Source organism: Denticeps clupeoides, chromosome 10, assembly GCF_900700375.1.
Source record: "Denticeps clupeoides chromosome 10, fDenClu1.1, whole genome shotgun sequence".
NCBI classification, from domain to species: domain Eukaryota; kingdom Metazoa; phylum Chordata; class Actinopteri; order Clupeiformes; family Denticipitidae; genus Denticeps; species Denticeps clupeoides.
The window spans coordinates 9273049-9290477 of NC_041716.1; the positions used below are offsets into that span (position 1 = coordinate 9273049).

The window sequence follows — 17429 nt, forward strand, 5'->3', positions numbered from 1 at the left end:
GCAGGGAAAGTGTAACCACGAGTTACAGAAAGATGTGGCACAACACTATATCACACTGCCTGCAAAATGTTTAGCATTTCACAACTAGTCAGTGTGGTAAGAAGTCATTAATAATGTAGGCAATATATCAGTCTCTTGGTCTTCTAGTCTAGTAATCTTGTTTGAAAAACTTCATGTACAGTGACACATTAAGATACTTATTATGATCGATAATTATTTGGCTGAACATTTATTGACGTCTGGTTGACCTCTGACCTGTGTGCCTTTGCTCGGGATTTCCCTGAGTCTCTGCTCCCATTGGCTTCTCTCCTGGTTGAAGTGCTCCAGCAGCTCCAGCTTCTCATGGTTCCAGTTTCTCTCGCCAATCTGCAGCTGCTTAGTCAAGTCCATTACGGCTGCGTAAGAATCGGCCAGCAAGTGCTGGTGCTCCTCGCGTTCCCGTTTCAGTGCCCCCTTCAGGTCTGGAGGATCCTTTTCAACCCCCGAGAGTGAAGTCTTCCCGGCTTTACCCTCAAGCTGATAAAAGAGAAATAAGTATTTTGTTCTGTATTTTGCTTCAATGCTTCAATGTTAGTAGTAGTCAGTCAGTCACTTTGGTTAAAGGCACCATAATGCAATGTAAAACTGCAGCCATCAGTACTGTTCCTACATGAATGACATCAACTGATCAGGTATGACAATGGCTTTACTATTCCTTTAATCAGCATGTTTGTGACTGGATCATAAGCTGAAGCTTAGAAGTGGCTGAGAGGGATGATGATGGAAAAATAAATAAATGAATCATGTCATAAAGTCACTTATTTTGTATAAGCAGCCTGTTGTCTCTTGTAAAACCAAAAGGCGTAAAGTCTTCCATCAGCAGCCTTGAAAAATAAAAGCTGCACGAGGCACGGCTCCACCTCCCCAGCCCCCATCACCTCACCCCATTAAGCTCTTCTCCCATTAGACTCTATTAAGCAGCGATGTGAAACTGTAGCTATTACTCACGTTTTTTTATGAGCATGCGTCTGTTGTGTTATTAAAATACATGGTCTTATGCATTGCCCATCAATCCGGTGCAAGAAGGTGCCCATTCTTATAATGAGGCTATCTAGGGAACCAGGACTCTAATATGTTTGATAAAGCCATGATTGCTTTGTAACGCTTTTCTGGCCAGTGACAAACCAGCACAGGTTTTATGTTGTTTGGGACAACACACATGTGGAATGCTGTTCAGCTTATGTTGCCAGGCATTGACACTGAGTGAAGGCCAGGCCACGCGACAGAAATGACCTATTATTTTTAACGTGGGCTTACTGGATATGACATAAGTCCTCAAAAAGAGATGCCACGTTGCTGGAGCCTCATTGTGGTTTCAAAGCTCAGCTGAGAGACTGGCACAAGTTCAGCAACCGTGGCTTTGGCAACAGCAACAGCCGCACATTCCAGGGAACACTAATGATGTGCCACTAATAAAGGGGTGCACAAATATTTTCAGTGGTGACACAAAAAGCCAATTCTTGTTTTCAAACCTATTCAAAAGTTTCATAATTAATGCTAATTGGTTCTTAGCAATACTGACAAAGGTGGATTTTGTACATAACTCAATACATATTATATAGTAAGGAAAGCATACAGTAGGAGGTGAATTTGTAGCAATAACAGTCATGAGATGAACTTTTATGTAATCTGCATTGCATTGCATTTGTGACCCAACAGATATATCCCACGACCCAAGTTAGGGTTGTGACTCACTTCTACTGTGCCATTAACCAAGCAGAAAAGAAGAGAATGTACAAGTCTGCTCTTTTACTGCAGACATCCTGCTGATCACTCTGAGGCAAACCACAACTAACAATAACTAAAATATAAAACCATGAAATTGACACGAAGCCTATAATCATCTGACATTCACATCATTATGTGCGTTAATTTCCTCTCTGGAAAAAATGAATATGACTGTAAACAGTATCTTGAACAAACAAGTGGTGCTTTATCAGATCTTCACCCAGAGGTGGGTGGGTTTCCAGATGGGTTTATGCTGTAATTAGTGTATGAAGTATAATAATGGGGTCAAACTGAGGCTGTTCCCCCCAAAGAGTACATATTCTCCACTCTGATGTTGGGCTCAGACCTTCTATGTCAGCCTTGGAAAAAGGAAAACAAAAGATTCAAACAGGGAGTGCCAGTGAGGAAGGAAACAGGCTGAGATCTAACCCGCCACAGAGCTCCAGTAAAGCCTGACCCCGTTGCGGCTGCAGTTAGCAATGGCGCCAATGCAGGGCAGTGAATTAGGGTAGACATTTAGCATGACCTTTGAGTGTGCATAAAATGCCAATGACAGTTTCAACATCTTAAACAGCTACTAAACGGTGTCATCACCGTCTGATTTATAGGCTTAAATGAGGTCAATTCATTAATAACAAAACACTTAAAGTGAGAATTTGATTTTAATAATGCTTTATGTATGCTTTATTGCTGTTTTGTGATGTTTTTTATGATTTTACTGTTTTAGAATAATTTCTCATTGCCCCCTTTTACAGAGGTTAGGACTCACATGGAAGTTCTGTGAGGAAACCAGCTCACTAAAAGGTAACAATGAAAGGGCATGATGCATCTAATGAATTCAATTGAATGATCAAGAATAAGGTTACAAGAATAAGGAAACCTAATGTCACACACTCAACCTATGCTAATGGGAAACTGAAATGAAATGTGGTTCTGTGAGTCTTTAATGCTCTTCCTGGTACAGCATCAGTAATGAGGTAATTAACCTGAACTGAGCACAGATTTAATGTTAGGATGACCAATGGCAGAGGAGTCAATGATTTCAATGTCAATGACAATGGCACACCATTGGGGAAGTGGTGGCCATAAAATGGGCTCACTTCCAGCTCACTGCTCGCAAATTAAACAGAGAGAACAGGTTTCATTGTGTGCACTGTGTGCTGTGTGACAAATTACACTTTTCACTGTAACTTGGAGTACCTGGAAAAAATACTGCGTGATAAGCACCTCCTCACACAAAGAGCTGTGCATGAGCTCATAGATTTTGTAATGAAACCACAAGATGTCAGAGATCGTTAGGCAGCGTGTTGATGCTGAGATTAAAGATGGTGAGCCACTGAGACGGTGAAACGTCACAGATCTTGAGGATCAAAATACTGCAGCTCTGTTCTCTGCCTTCTGGTGAATGCAAGACAGCAATTCATGCTATATACAGTACAGGCAAAAAGTTTGGACACACCTTCTCATTTTCCGTTTTCTTTATTTTCATGACCATTTACATTGGTAGATTCTCACTGAAGGCATCAAAACTATGAATGAACACATGTGGAGTTATGTACTTAACAAAAATTGGAGACCTGGCCTCCACAGTATCCGGACCTGAACCCAATCGAGATGGTTTGGGGTGAGCTGGACCGCAGAGTGGGGCCAACACAAGACAAAGGGCAAACAAGTGCTGAACACCTCTGGGAACTCCTTCAAGACTGTTGGAAAACCAGTCTTGAACTGCCAAGGTGCCACTGAGGTGCCACTGAGCAAAGTACCGTCCCCACACACACCAAGGATGACGGCTAAAAGCAGAGGACACATTCCATGATGTGCTGTGCTCTGTTTCACAAAGACAACCACTTCACTTTCACTTTACTTTAATTTAGGACTCAGGCTAAATGTAAAAATAAATCCTTGCCCCTGGGCACCGGTTAAATGTTACATCCTTGCTCCCCCATGCTGGCCTTCTATAGATACTCTTGCATCTTAGGTTACCACTTGAAGCAATTCCATTAGTCAGTAACAAATAAGAGACCTGCACTCACTTAGCTTTCTTCTTCGTCAATCCTGAGCATGGTGTAATCTAAAAGCAAGAACAACAGAACCATGCTGGTTCACCTGTGTGATGAGGCTCTTGAGTTCGGTCCTCTCGACCTCCCAGGATGCCTTGGCCCGGGCGAACTGCTGTGTGAGCTCCTGGGACCCTTGCCGTTCCTCCCTCAGCTCTGCGCTCAGATCCTGCAGTGCCCCTTTCAGGTCCGCCAGGGTACCACTCAACCCACTGCTCTGCTGAGATGGAAAAGACATTTTTGGTTGGGCAGAGATGAAGCGCCCAACAATGGGCCTGTGTACTCTGTAAACGGAACGTGATCTACAAAAAGTCAGGCTGACCGTGTTCCACAGCAGGTTTACCTGTTTGTAGCTTTTCTCCAGCATGCAGAGCTCTTTGGCTGTGGGACTCAGAGGCTGCTCCTCGGCCGCAGACATCTTGTTATCGACTTGATGTGTGGCGAGACCTTCCTCCTCTAGCAGCAGGTATAGGTCCTTCATGTTGTTCACCTGGGAGGAGAAGATTTTGTTACTCCGCTGCCACTTTTTTTTCAAGAACGTTATTTATATCTAACCCTCAGAATCAAGGTGTTCTATTTGACCAGGAAGTGAGTCAAACTGTTGGTATGACCTGATTGGCCAGAGTTCGTCCCCAGGGATGGAAACAGCCCTCAAGGACTGAGGTTTTAATAGCATACAGTAAATGTCCTCACGTTGCCTTTAAACTTGCACCAATGTCCTCAGCCGCCCTACCCCCTCCCTTTCTGCAGGTCATCACTCAATGTCAGCCATGAGGAGGCTGGGTTTCACCATGCTGTTTCTGCACAGGGAAACTCTGCAGATGTGCTCACCAGCGAACTGTGTTTATGAAAATGTACATGCCAACGTTTTGTTTGAAGACATCTGAAGACCTTGCAACTGTAATCCACAAGGCAGAGTGTTGTGCGTGAGACGAGGAGGTGCTATTAAGTTTAACCTAAAAAATACTACTGTCGGTTTGCAAAGGAACCACATTGTTCGTGTTTTCTCAGGAAATTAGCAGTTAAGCAATGGAATTTTAGGATAATTTTAGAAAAAAGTTGGAAACTTTCCAAACAGGAATACATGGGAGTTCTAGAAATTTGCGTGGAATCTGGTTGTTTTATTCAAGATGATGCTGCTTTTAAATGATCCTTTATAGGTAGGGTTGCCAACATTCTCAAACCCAAATGCGAGCGGCTGACCCAAATATGCCGCAGCACACCTTTTATTTCGATTTCTCCAAACAAATGTAGTTTTTGTATCGCTTATCCGTAATGCCGATTCCAACCTGAATTTGACTTGGTATCGGATCGAAAAGGAAATCAGTGGTATTGCCTGCTCTTGTACAGATTCAGCTGCAGTGTAAATATCAAGGCAGCAGTGAATTATGTGATCTGTAGTTTTTTGTGTTAACAGCGCCTCATAATGCCAGACCATAATAATAGATCTATATAAAGAGATCACGTGGCATGACACCCCTGAAACAGTCTATAACTCATAGCAACGTTTGCATGAGTTTTGCCATGCTTACAAGTAATCTATATTTTATTTGCTTATTTGTACATTTTTATATTACACAGTCGACATAGTGTCCGTGCTATTGTTTTTTGCTGCTCATATCTTGTACTGTCCACTTCCTGCTGTGACAATGTAAATTTCCCACTTGTGGGACTAAAAAAGGATCATCTTATTTTGATCTTATCTTATTTGGCTGTGAATGGAATAAGGGACTGGAGCTGCCCCAGAAGGTACAAATCAAAATCACCCATATCTTCAATAGAGTTATGGGGCAACAGAAGCGTTTTTTGCTGCCACCTTCAATCCTTCAAATAGGCACACTTTTGAAGTACCTCAAGGATGTCTTTTCCCTCTCCTTCTAGCTTTTTGCCCAGGCGCCACTGCTTGAGGAACCAGCGCAGCTTTAAGCCGAGCAGCAGGAGGCTCTGCTTTAGCTGCTGGGTCTCCTGCACCAACAAGTTCCTCTCCTGGCTCCAGAACTTCTGCTGCAGACGTGTCTGGAGGCTCAGGCTCTGCATCTGAAAGTCACGCCGAACCAGGGCCTTCTGGTGTTCTTCCTGGAGCTGGAGAGAAACCAAGAGAGATAATCCTTTTAAAGGTTTTTTGAATGTATGCATGTGTATATGTATGTATGTCAGAGCAGCAATAAGACTATAATGTACTCTAACCAACTGAAATCATTGTTATTAACTGCTGATGTTTGAAATGGTAGCCTGATAATGTGTTTCAGTATTACTATTTGCCTGACATGCTAATAAAATCAGCACTGGAAACGATTAAGAGACATGCTAGAGAATGATGTGGGGGAAGGTAAAAAAGGAATTGCCCTGGTTGAGCGTTTATTTGTGTGCAATTTTCTGCGCTGTCAACCTCCACTCATTCAAATGTCTGTGAAGGTCGTCGTATTAGCATCTTCTGCAGCCTCATTGTGTGTGTGTGCATATGCATACAGGAGTTAATGACAGCTGTGTGTACAAACAGCATGCTTTGCGATCTGGCATAAGAATGGGTCTGTGAAGACCGCTCTGTGTGTGCTATATTATCCCTGGCTGTCTGCGGTGAAATCGCATATCTTCAGTTGCACGTAGCTGGAAACCTGAGTCAGTGTGTAATTGTGGTGTTTCCAGTCTGGTATTGTAATCCTGTTATAAATGAACAGTAGGTAGATCGCAGTGACTCAGCTGTGTTGGAAGCTGTTGTAGCTGCATTCTTAGCCTTTTTTCCCCATTTAGGACATTGTACAGATGAAACTAAACCTTATCTAGAATTCTAATTCTAGTAAAATTCTAATTCAGTTGGATGTTCTATAAACTGTCAATATCAGGTATATTATTTTCAAACCTGAAATTCTGATGATTTTTCTAAAAATCTGAAAACTGGGTGTAAAACTGGGGTTAAATCATAAAGTATATGCGTAAATTGGATGCAGCGCTGATGTAAATGAATACCTGATAGACTATTGTTGAGTCAGGCATGTTAATCCTGGCTTTGTGGGTGTTTCCACTCTGCTGTAATTATGATGCATTTCCACTCCAATGGCAAACATTTGCCTTCTATCTCCAAACCCATTAAGACTTGTCACTTTGCTAAGTGTGCTTTCCAGAGAGTTTAATTCTAATTAATTCATTAACTGTAATATCTCTTCTTAAATATTTTTCATTAAAATGTGCCCTTTTTTATTCCTTAAGCACACAGTAAGTAAAAATACCAGACTCTAATGATGGTATGATAATGATAAATAGTATTAGACTGTAGTGGACCCCTGGTCTGTGGGTTGGGGGCAAGCACCCACCTGACTGATCGTCTGGGAGGAGTTGTGGGTGTGGTCCCTGTGCTCCTGTCTCTGCAGACGCAGTTCCTGCTCCGCTGTCAGGGCCCTCTGCTGAGCCTCAGCCAGAAGCCCCTGCAGTTCCTGCACCTCATCTGACAACTGGAGTGAGAATAGAGAGAGAGAGAGAGAGAGAGAGAGACATAAATGCCTTTTTACTTCCTGTCAGAAAAGCACAGCATAGATCGAGAAGAGGGTGGTTAGAGGGTGATTGAATTAATTAAGACGTTCAGTTTTGAATATTGCAAATTAGGACTTGCCATTTTTTGCTTGTCACTTCTTTGTACCAATGAGCATTATTAACTGAAATACGACTGAGATGGAACCAGGCCATCAGTGACAGAGCACATTGTCGCTAGGCAGGCAGAAACTTGACAAACTGGGTCCTAGAGACAAAAAGCCAAGGACACAAATTCAGTAAACATGTGCCTCTAATCAGGACGTCAGAACCATGACTGGCTTCATTAACCCAGATACTGAGAGTTGGCCCACGGGATCAGAATTACTCTGCGGTTCTTTGAAAGAGTAGATTGTGCATCTCTAACCCATAACTGATTAAAATGCTGTTTTGTGTCCTTTCAAATTGTTCCTAGAAAAACAATGTCAATAGTTGCGATTCTCAGCTTCTGTCAGACAGTCAGGCTGTTCAGAACAATAAGCTTGTGGGTATAACCACTTATGTACAGTACTTATAGAGTATATATAGAGTATTTAAAAATGGGATGAGCCCATTGTGATGACTGACAGCCCTCATGATAATTTCTTATTATTGTATATTTAAAGTTGTTAAAGCGTTGTTGCAGCCCAATACCGTGCACAAAAAGACCAAAACACACACAAAACGACTTCTGAAAAAACTGAACATAGTTAAATGAGAAATGCGTTTCTCCATACTGATTAGCAATTTCTCCCAATCTGGCAACACTGCACAGTACTGCCTCTTTCTTTATTTGTCATGTATATCCTTCTAAAAGAACAGAATGTTGTAAAATGTGCCCTGAGCTATCTGATACTGCTGTAGTTTTGTATATTCTGTAAACAGTGTACTGTAGGTGTCATTCTGAATCACCTACAGCCATGACACAGTGATTATTTTCATAGTAAAAACAGCCCCAGGCCTTATTTGCATCATATTTATACACATGCACTGGTGAAATGGCTTCATCTCTTGGATAGGTAGGTTGGGTGTTAATAGCACTGAGTCAGAATAGCTCAACAATACCTTTAAGGGTCAAATGACGATTTCACACAGAGCAATCTTCACGCCGTAGCGGACATTTACCACACTTATTTATTTAAACTCACCATGTCATAAAAACTAATGGGAAACGCGGTTCCCTCCTGGCTTCGCAGGAATATTTTTAGTCTTTTGTAACACGTGGAGGCCTTACTGCAGGCAACCTGCCAAACAGTTATTCTCAGCTGGCCGCCGCAGCACCCAGACGCGGCGCTGCCACGGCGACAGAGAGAATTGATTTCCTGCCTGTTAATCTCGAGAGCGTGCAACACGCGGCCGATGAGGCTCTGTTTCTGCCTCGCCTTCCCTCGCCCTATCTCTCCCCACGCCCGTCTATGCCTCGGCCTGCTGCAATTGACTGACGGCTTCAATTTTCTGTGCAAGTTGAGGGAGTTCGGAGAGGGTTATGAAAACACATGAGGGTTAATGTCAACTGGGGCTGTGCGTCGCTGTGCAGCATCACCAGCTATTGCGGCATTTAGTCAACGGGCTGTTTCACCGTAAATGTAGAGAGGCGGGTCTGGATCAGCCCAGCCTTCAACAAGAGCTGGATGCAGTGCAGCCTAATAAACATACAGCGTATTTCATCGTGTCCCATGATGCTACAGTTGGTCCCGTAATTGACTTTTTCATTATCGGTTCATACAGATATCTGATTGATTCAACCAAAATTGTCCAAAAATATGGCAAACACCTTATGTGGAATCTTTATCTGCTGCAAACTACTTAACATACTTAAATAAGAAATTGGGTTTTTGATACCTGCTCTCAACAAGCAATTTCTCTCTCATTTGTAGTTTTGATGCCTTCAGTGAGAATCTACCAATGTAAATGGCCGTGAAAATAAAGAAAACATATTGAATGAGAAGGTGTGTCCAAACCTTTGGCCTGTACTGTACTTCACTGGCCCTTGACACAACAGTTTGTCCAATGAACTGACATTTTTGATATTTAAGGATGTTTTTCAGCATAAATGTATAAAACAAGGTGACCGTTATCGGCCTGGTCAGTGAAGTGATAGTGGGCTGCCCTGCCTTGTTTCTGCCACTACTACTGACTTCCTGTGTATGATGGACACCACCGTCTAGCCAGTGTCCCTAGTGTGACAGCCTCTGTCTTCCACCCTTCAGTGTGCCGCACAGCACTCGGTGACCCATCACCCCCAGTGAGCAGCCATGACGGGCACCCAGGGAGCAGTGTGTGGGGATGGTGCCTTTTTTGTTCAGTGGCACCGTGGCAGCTCGGGTTTCAATCCTTCTGATTACGGGGCCGCGTCCTTTATCGCTAGGCCACCACTGCCCTACTGTCAGGACTGACTGGAGATTAGTAGACTTCAGTGAAGGAAACACCTGCAGGCCCTACAGAGTTGGACAGCAGGTTGGGTGCTAGCAGCCTGGTAGTCCCACCCCCACTGCAGTTGTGAAAACGTAAGTATATAAACTCAAATTCACAATAAAACCCTGGAACATGTACAAAGCCATGTTTAAGGTCTATTTAAATGCTTTCTAATCTAATTATTACAATGGCGATGAATAAATTCATAGAATCTAAATCGCAGAGTCCATAAATCACTCGCTAAACAATAGCTCCTCTTGGGACTGGTTTCACAAATTTAAAGATTCTAACAGTGTAGCATTAGCAGGGGGTCAGCTGCCCTATTGTATCCTTTTTTATGGGCCTTGGCTGCCATGGCAACCCAATATCAAAAGGTCACACAAACAAGACGCCTACAGACGCTTCCTTTTTACTCCAGGGGAAGTGATGTCATTACAAGTGCAGTGTGATCTGAGCATGATTAGGGCATATTGTCTGGGGGGGAAATCGCAGCCATTAAGTCACATGACCCACAGGCCGTAAGCTCGCATGACACTCTCCCAGGGCGTCGTACCGTTGCAGGGACGGCCTCCTTCGCGTCCGCGTCCTGGTGGTCAGGGTCCCGGTTCTTGTTGCTGTCCGTGACCCCCTCTTCCTCAGCTTTGCACAGGTATGCCTCCTGGCCTTTGACCTCTCGCTCTGACTGGTCCCTAAAGTTGGACTGTTGCATGCATGCATGGGCAGGTTAATGAAAACAAAACAAAAAAAAGAAAAGAAAAAAAGAGCGAAAGAGAGCAGGGAGAGACAGGACAGACAAGAGGAGGAAGTGTGACAGGAAGGGAACATGGTGGAGGTGTGGAGGTGATTTTATGGAGCACGGAAGAGAAGGAGTAGAGGAAGAAAAAAGATAGGAAATAAAAGCAGAAAGGCCAAAACAGAGCAACAACAACAACAACAAAAAAAAACAGAACCAAAACTCATTCCTTGTGAAGCACATTGACAAAACTCACAAGACAAAGAAAAGTATGTAAAGGAAAAACAGCTTGCTCATTGTGGAGTAGGACAGTGTGTAGAACATGACAACAATGAGAACAACAAGAGACGGCTGGGGGAAGGGAGTAAGGGAAAGGGAAGCAGAAGAATCAAAAAAGAGAGAGAGGAAGAAATACAAGTGGGGCGGGTGCAGATAGCAGGTCATGGTGCCCATGCTGTGAGGGGGGGGAAGCGCTTTGGGTCTGGACTCTAATGATTAGGGCTTCCAATGGAGAATTAGCATTAGCGTTAGCATTAGCACTGTCGTTAAACCAACTACTAATGATTAGCCATTGTGATCACATAATACTCTAATACCACTTCTGGCACATTTGTTAAAAGCAAATGCTCGTAAATACTTAATTTAATTTACATTTTTTCATGCAACACTTTATTTATTTTAGTTTGACAACATAATTAACTTGCTACATTTTAATGTAATGAAAACATCAACCGAGTGAAATCTACGTTTTGTCTTGATAATGAAAAAGTTGTGAAAAATAATGTTGTATCATGCCAGATACAACATTATTGAAATATATATTTTTTGACTATGCCCTGTACGTGTGGTATTCTGTGTCCAGAATACATTTGTTCCATTAGAGGCCAGAGGTCTATATTCTATCAGGCTTTACGAGAGCATGCAGACTTCAAGTGGTCAACTTGGCAATCCTTACAAGCGGTTCATGGGCAGGGATATTAGTAAGCCTCAGTGTGGATAGTTAAGCCAAGCAACACAACAATATAAATCAAACAAACCAAAAAAAAAAAAAATCAGAAAAGAGCCAAAAGAAGAGGCGATAATATAAATGGGGAGGGAGTGAGGAGAGAGGAGTGGTCTTACCTTCTGTCCAGCTGTCATTTCCACAACAGGCCTGTCCGTATGTCTGGGCTGAGGGGCAGACGGCAAGTCTGTGCTGGAGCCCCCTGACTCAGATACAGGCAGCACGTGGTCCCTCCCTGGGGAGTCCCCGAGGACCTCCACACGGTCCACAAAATCCTGCAGCTGGGTCTGCAGGCTCCGGAGTCTGGAACCCAGGGCCTCCGTCACCTCAGGCTGAGCTGGGCTCATCTCTAACGGGGACTCTGCAGCCTCCCCCGTAGAGATTTTGCGGTAGATGTTTTCTGAAGATGAAGATCTGGGGATGAGGCAGTTTGAGGTTTTTGAGTCTGATGAGGTTAGAAGCTGGATTGCTGTGGTAACCAGTCTCGCCTGGTCCCGGATGGCTAACAATGTCTCATGGTCCTTTGTCAAGATCGATGAGGATCGACTGCCTGCAATTGATAAGTTCTCCCATTCTTCTTTCCCTTCCAAGGTGTCAATCCGTTCCCCACCAATGGGGCCTTCACGGTGTGTTTGGCTGGGCACACACTCAGCAGAGTCTCCTGCTTCAGCATCAGTCTCCATGGAGGGCCATGCGGAGCAGTGACTGGAGGCCAGATCGCAGCGCTGAAGGTTGGACAGAAGAACCCGGTTCTCATACTGCAGTTTCTTCACTTTTCCACTCAGCTCTCCGATCTGCAGCCTGGCAGCCAGCAGCTCCTCGTGAGACGATTCGTGGAGCGACGGGCCTCCTTCTTCTGAGAACGCTGCGGGGTCTATTGTTGGTACAGCTGTAGATAACATTAGCGAGGACAGAGCGGACGACTCGATCTCCGCGTCGATGGGCAGCTCAGACTTGTAGCGGTTCAGTTCATTGAGTAGCAGCTTGTTCTGCTCCTCCATCTCTAGGAGCGAGCGGCGCAGCAGTTCCGCTTCCTCCTCCACAAACTGCAGGTGGCGTTGCAGCTCCATGACGTTCTCGGCCGATCCTGGCAACACCAGGTGGCCGGCCGCAGGACCCCCCGGCAGGTCTTGGCACTTCATGTCATCCATCTCAGCCCGCAGGCCACGGTTCTCCACCTCCAGCTCCACGATTCGCCTGCTGAGCAGGTTGGCCTCCTCCTCCACAAGTTTCAGGTGAACCCGGACTTCGGCTTCGCGTGTGTGCGGCGAATCGGCCACCTCCTCCACAGTAAGCGAGGCGTCCACTTCGCCATAGAGGGAGCGATACTTGGCCAGCTCTTCCTTCATGCCCTCGCTGTCTTTCACCAGCTTGGTCAGCTTCTTGCACATGAGTGCCGACTCTTCTTTGGCAAAGTGCAGCTGGCACTTGAGGTCTGAGCTGTCTTCTTGCTGCCATGTTGGAAGATTAGCACAGCGTTAGAATTGTAGCTGGGCAATTACGATGTGGCGCTACAAGTGATTTTTAAAAGATTTCATGTTTTTGCTGATATCTAGGCTATCCAGTGATTCTCAGTAAGATCGTTTATTCTCAGTACACTACGGACATCACAACCTGCAAAGAACCATTTCAGGGGGATTACATCCTCTCTAACCCCGCCCACACTGAAATCATATTGGTTTACTGCTCTATATTGCTCTATGTCTTGCACGGGCTGCATAAACAGGCAACACCCGGTGAAATTTCTGTTCTAAAGTTTAAAATGGTATAAACTTATAGTGATAATTGACACAAACTCTCACACAAAGTCTGGCATTAGTGAACATTCACCATGTGCTTTGTCTTATAACGGGAATTTTTTTAAATATGGGACTTTTTTTTTTGCCTTTAGTGTGCTGTGTGCGAGGCCGGTGAATCCACTGGCTGTGATGAAAATTGATATATGATAGCCGTTGCAGAAAATCACAGGAACAAAACATGTAATGTGGCTTTGGGCCCCACAGTAGCAGATTATTCCCCAATTTAATATTTCCCCGTTTTAATATGGCAGTAAAGGGACTGATGACAGATTGCAGCCTAATGAAAGAATTTGAGTCATTTGGATTATGTGAAAATGTGACATTTCGAGCAAAAGAAGAAAGTTTGAAGATCAGCGTTACCTGAAGGCTGGGCTTTTTATCAGGCTTGTTGCTCGGCCGGGCACCTCTCTTCTTCAGAGGGTTCTGCTGAGACAAAAACAAACGAGCGGAAAAATAATTAGTGTGTGAGAACCAACTGCGATACCCCTTCCCCTGTGCTCCATTCATTAGCCATCGCCCTGGTGATGATTATCAGCGCCGTGACAATGGCAGGGGTGGCTGTACTGTATGTAAACAAAGAGAGCAAGAGGGGGAGGGAGCAGGAGAGAGAGAGAGAGAGAGGTAATCTAATAAAACCAGAGGACACAGACCCTTCTTATCTCCTCTCCCGGATCGTCTGTGTCAGGCGGTGTTATTTTATGTGTCCATAAATCATAACATGTCCCCTCTGGGAAATGTAGCGCACGCGGCGACTGGCCTGCGATGAAGCTTTCGCTTGGCTCAGCCGTTTCCATGGAAACACCAAGGTAGATCAGTGGGGCAATCTAGACGGTTTTATAATTCATTTTAAACAGACATTAGCACTACAACATGCAGCACACGGTTTGGAGAGTGCGTAAAGCACGCAGAGATCATTTTTTGCTCCAGGGTCACTCGGCCTGAAAGGTCACGCTGGTTTGTCACCAGACTCGGTGTCACATGCAACACAGCATCAAATCCAATTCTCAGGACCAATTTTGTGTTTAGCTGAGAGCAAAGTTGCGTGAGTGGAAAAAGAGCCTTTTATTATGGTGCGAGAATTCACTATTAAAATCTATGGACTGGTACTGAATGATAATGGAAGCATCGATCTGCCAGAGTAGCACAGTTTAGCGAGCGGGCGGCCGACCGAGTCCCTCCCTCAATTTCTTTTCTTGTGCAATTGACAATGTACAAAAACTTTCCTAAGCCACACATTATTCCCCCCTTCTTTTCACTTCTCCTCCTGTTTGGCTCGATCACCTTCCCATTTTCCGTTACTGCAGTAAAATTCCACCCTCCTTTCCAAGTTGATGCAAACGAGTGCAACAGTGCATATGCCCAGAAGCGTAAGTGCATACACACACACACACAGATACACACAGACATGCACACACAGACGCAGCATCAGTTTGTCTCTCTACAGTTAGACTGTCACCAAATCTCTGCTGCCAGGAGCCTGTGCAGAGTGTGCTAAGTAAATGATAAAACATGAATAATCTATTACATCACTACCCGACTGGCAAGGCCATTAAGACCATTGTTCAGTTTTCCATATTAAGAAAAAAAAAAAGAAGAGCCCATGAGTTCACTTCTAAAAATTCAATTTAAGCTTGTAGCCATCCAGCTTGACTTAGTTTAAAGAGTCTGAAACCTTCCTTCTGGTTCTGATTCCTTCAGATGTCCATTTTAGATTGTGCTAAAGATACGTATTAATGTCCAGAGGGTTTTCGTTTTTTTAGCAGAACAACATCTTCTATAACTTTCTTTTTCTTCAGTTCTCCTTCTAAAAAAATTCCCTGAGGAAACTCGGTTATTTGGTTTTGCCGTCTGACACACAGCCAGTGAGCATCTATGTGTATTTTGACACCATGCAACTCGAGTCCTGTGGTGTGGTGAGGGAAACCGGATAAGATGAGCACGATAGAAGGGCTAATGATGGAGGAAGAGGAAAGGGATGATGAAGACGAGCACAAGCATATCCTGCCTGCTTTGCATGAAACAGGATAGACGGGATGCTGTGATATCAGCCGTGAGGATCAGATGAGTTATGAAGAAAGTGCTTAATGTTTTGGCCACCGTATGCCAGCCAGGGATGTGTTTCAGGTCCAACAAAGTCACTGAGCTGCGAGAGGATGAAATAATTATCCTTAAATAAATGCTCCCTCCCACCGAGGGGTTCCTTACCATTTTTGTCAAACTGACCCCCAAATAAACCCATTCGTATTGAACCTTTCAAGTAGATTCTGATGGATCCTATAGTGCTACCATGAACCAACTGGTGTAGGCTATGTTGTGTTAGGTGCTAAGTAGAAATACTGTTCCTAGATCAGCCGTTTTTGCCATGGGGTTCGTTCTGTCAAGTGCCGGCTGCACTGTGCCAATCTATAGCGTGTCGACGCCCCTGTTGCTCTGCAAATGAAGGCATGAATTATGAAACAGGTCGTCAGGCCTGACTGCGCCATGGAGGGGGAGAAGGAGAGAACGGCAGCTAAAGGGACGTGTGTCCCCCTCTGCCGCACACGCTCATCCGCGATGTCGCCACGTTCCGCCGAGCCCGTCCCCCAACGCCGAACTGCACCCGCTCCTTTGTGTTGCATAACATGGCCCCTGTCCATCCCTGCACTGTGACGAACGCCGTGGCACAAACATGCAACAAGCTCAAAACAAAGGCTCATTAACACGCGTTAATGTTCATTAGAGCCCGAGAACCGCAGTCCGGTGCTGTTCTGGGCTCTTTAATCCGGATTGTTCTTTAATCCGAAAACCAGGGGAGGACCGAAGGAAATGTGGGAGACGATATCTTGAATCTGTTGAAGTGTTAAAAGCAATGTCGCGCAGAGGAATAATCTAATTGAAAGAATATGAGATCATTACCCTACCAATCATACCCCATAAACCCCAAAACCCCCACAACGGTACAACGTCAAGCCCCCAAGTGCAAACCAGTCTTGTAAAACGCAGACTGAACGTTGCGCGCCTGCATTATTCATTTCATGCCAAGTTGTGGATACGACGTGCGTGGAAATGGGAATCGCTCCGGCCCAGACAATACAATCGTCCCTTTTGTTTTCTTTGTTTGATCGCAGTCTGCGGATCTCACCGTCTTCCTCGCCCTGTGTGCGCTGCAAACTCACCAGATTTAAGACTCTTAAATCTAGAAATATGAGACGAATTATCTTTCTTTATCTTCAAGATTGGTATCATGGTGTTAAGATTTCCTTGCTACGTGGACGGATCATTTCTCTAGTATTAAATCATTGCCACCTTAACGTAAGTGTTTGCTTCTGGTGTTTGTCTTAATCATTTTTGCGGTGCGAGTGTGTATGTGTCTCTGTCTGAGTGCACTGAGAAAGCATGTAAAAAAAATACACTTGTGTATGCATGTGAGTTGACTAATGAACACATTGTTGTAGCGTGTAAAGTGTGAGTGGGCAGCATGTTGGAGTTCTACTCCATGCTTACGTACTCTGGAAACACTGAGGGTTTTGTTGGATTCCTGAGACTGGGGTCGTCAGTGTGAGAAGTGAGAAGACCAAGGGTGAGTGCAGGCTGGGTTCATTGTAGGACAACCCCCCACGTCCAAACGGCCTTGTCAGGGCTCCATTGTCATGACACACACCCCCACAGTGGCCCTATAGTGAAATTCAAAAAAGCAGAGGGCCTTGCTAAAGCCTCTCAGGGCGGAAAAGATCACCGATGGAGAAAGCTGACAAACAGCAGGTTGAAATATGAAAAAAAAGTGATAAGTAGACGTGGAAGATGCACGAACGCTAAGACAGACTGATGTCTACAGAACTAGGCAGAGGCGGAAGTGTTCGTTTAGGCAGAGTCTGTGACAGCCTCACAACCATGGCCACAAACCGTAATGAGTTCCCATGACAACCGCTTCTGAGAGCAGATTCTGGCTTCCGACTGACAGAGGCCAATGGAACAAATTGATGAATTAGGGAGCAGGAAGAGGAGGAGAAAGGGGCAGAGCAGGAAAGTGAAACCCTTGGAATCCTGTTGACGTGTGGATTTCTCTCTGTATTAACGAAACAGAATCGGTGATGACAGCTTCCCTCATCCCGCCTGCCCCTCCTTCCTGGACTGAAATGGTAGGATTCACATACTTTAAAACAAGGCAGGTG

General features: G+C 44.6%; 1 protein-coding gene across 3 annotated transcripts in view; it reads right to left on the reverse strand.

Annotated features, from left to right (window-relative positions):
• mtcl2 (microtubule crosslinking factor 2) overlaps window positions 1-17429 on the reverse strand; it is a 41725-nt gene that overhangs the window by 6106 nt on the left and 18190 nt on the right. The window contains exons 4-11 of one of the 3 annotated variants that reach the window (XM_028993754.1): window positions 13639-13704; window positions 11599-12930; window positions 10297-10443; window positions 7136-7273; window positions 5676-5906; window positions 4168-4314; window positions 3874-4041; window positions 256-516 (exon numbers count right to left, since the gene is read on the reverse strand). In XM_028993754.1, coding sequence (XP_028849587.1) covers window positions 256-516; window positions 3874-4041; window positions 4168-4314; window positions 5676-5906; window positions 7136-7273; window positions 10297-10443; window positions 11599-12930; window positions 13639-13704 — 2490 coding nt within the window. Of the gene's footprint in view, window positions 1-255; window positions 517-3873; window positions 4045-4167; window positions 4315-5675; window positions 5907-7135; window positions 7274-10296; window positions 10444-11598; window positions 12931-13638; window positions 13705-17429 lie in introns of all 3 variants that reach the window. The other 2 variants (XM_028993752.1, XM_028993753.1) reach the window with 2 other exon arrangements.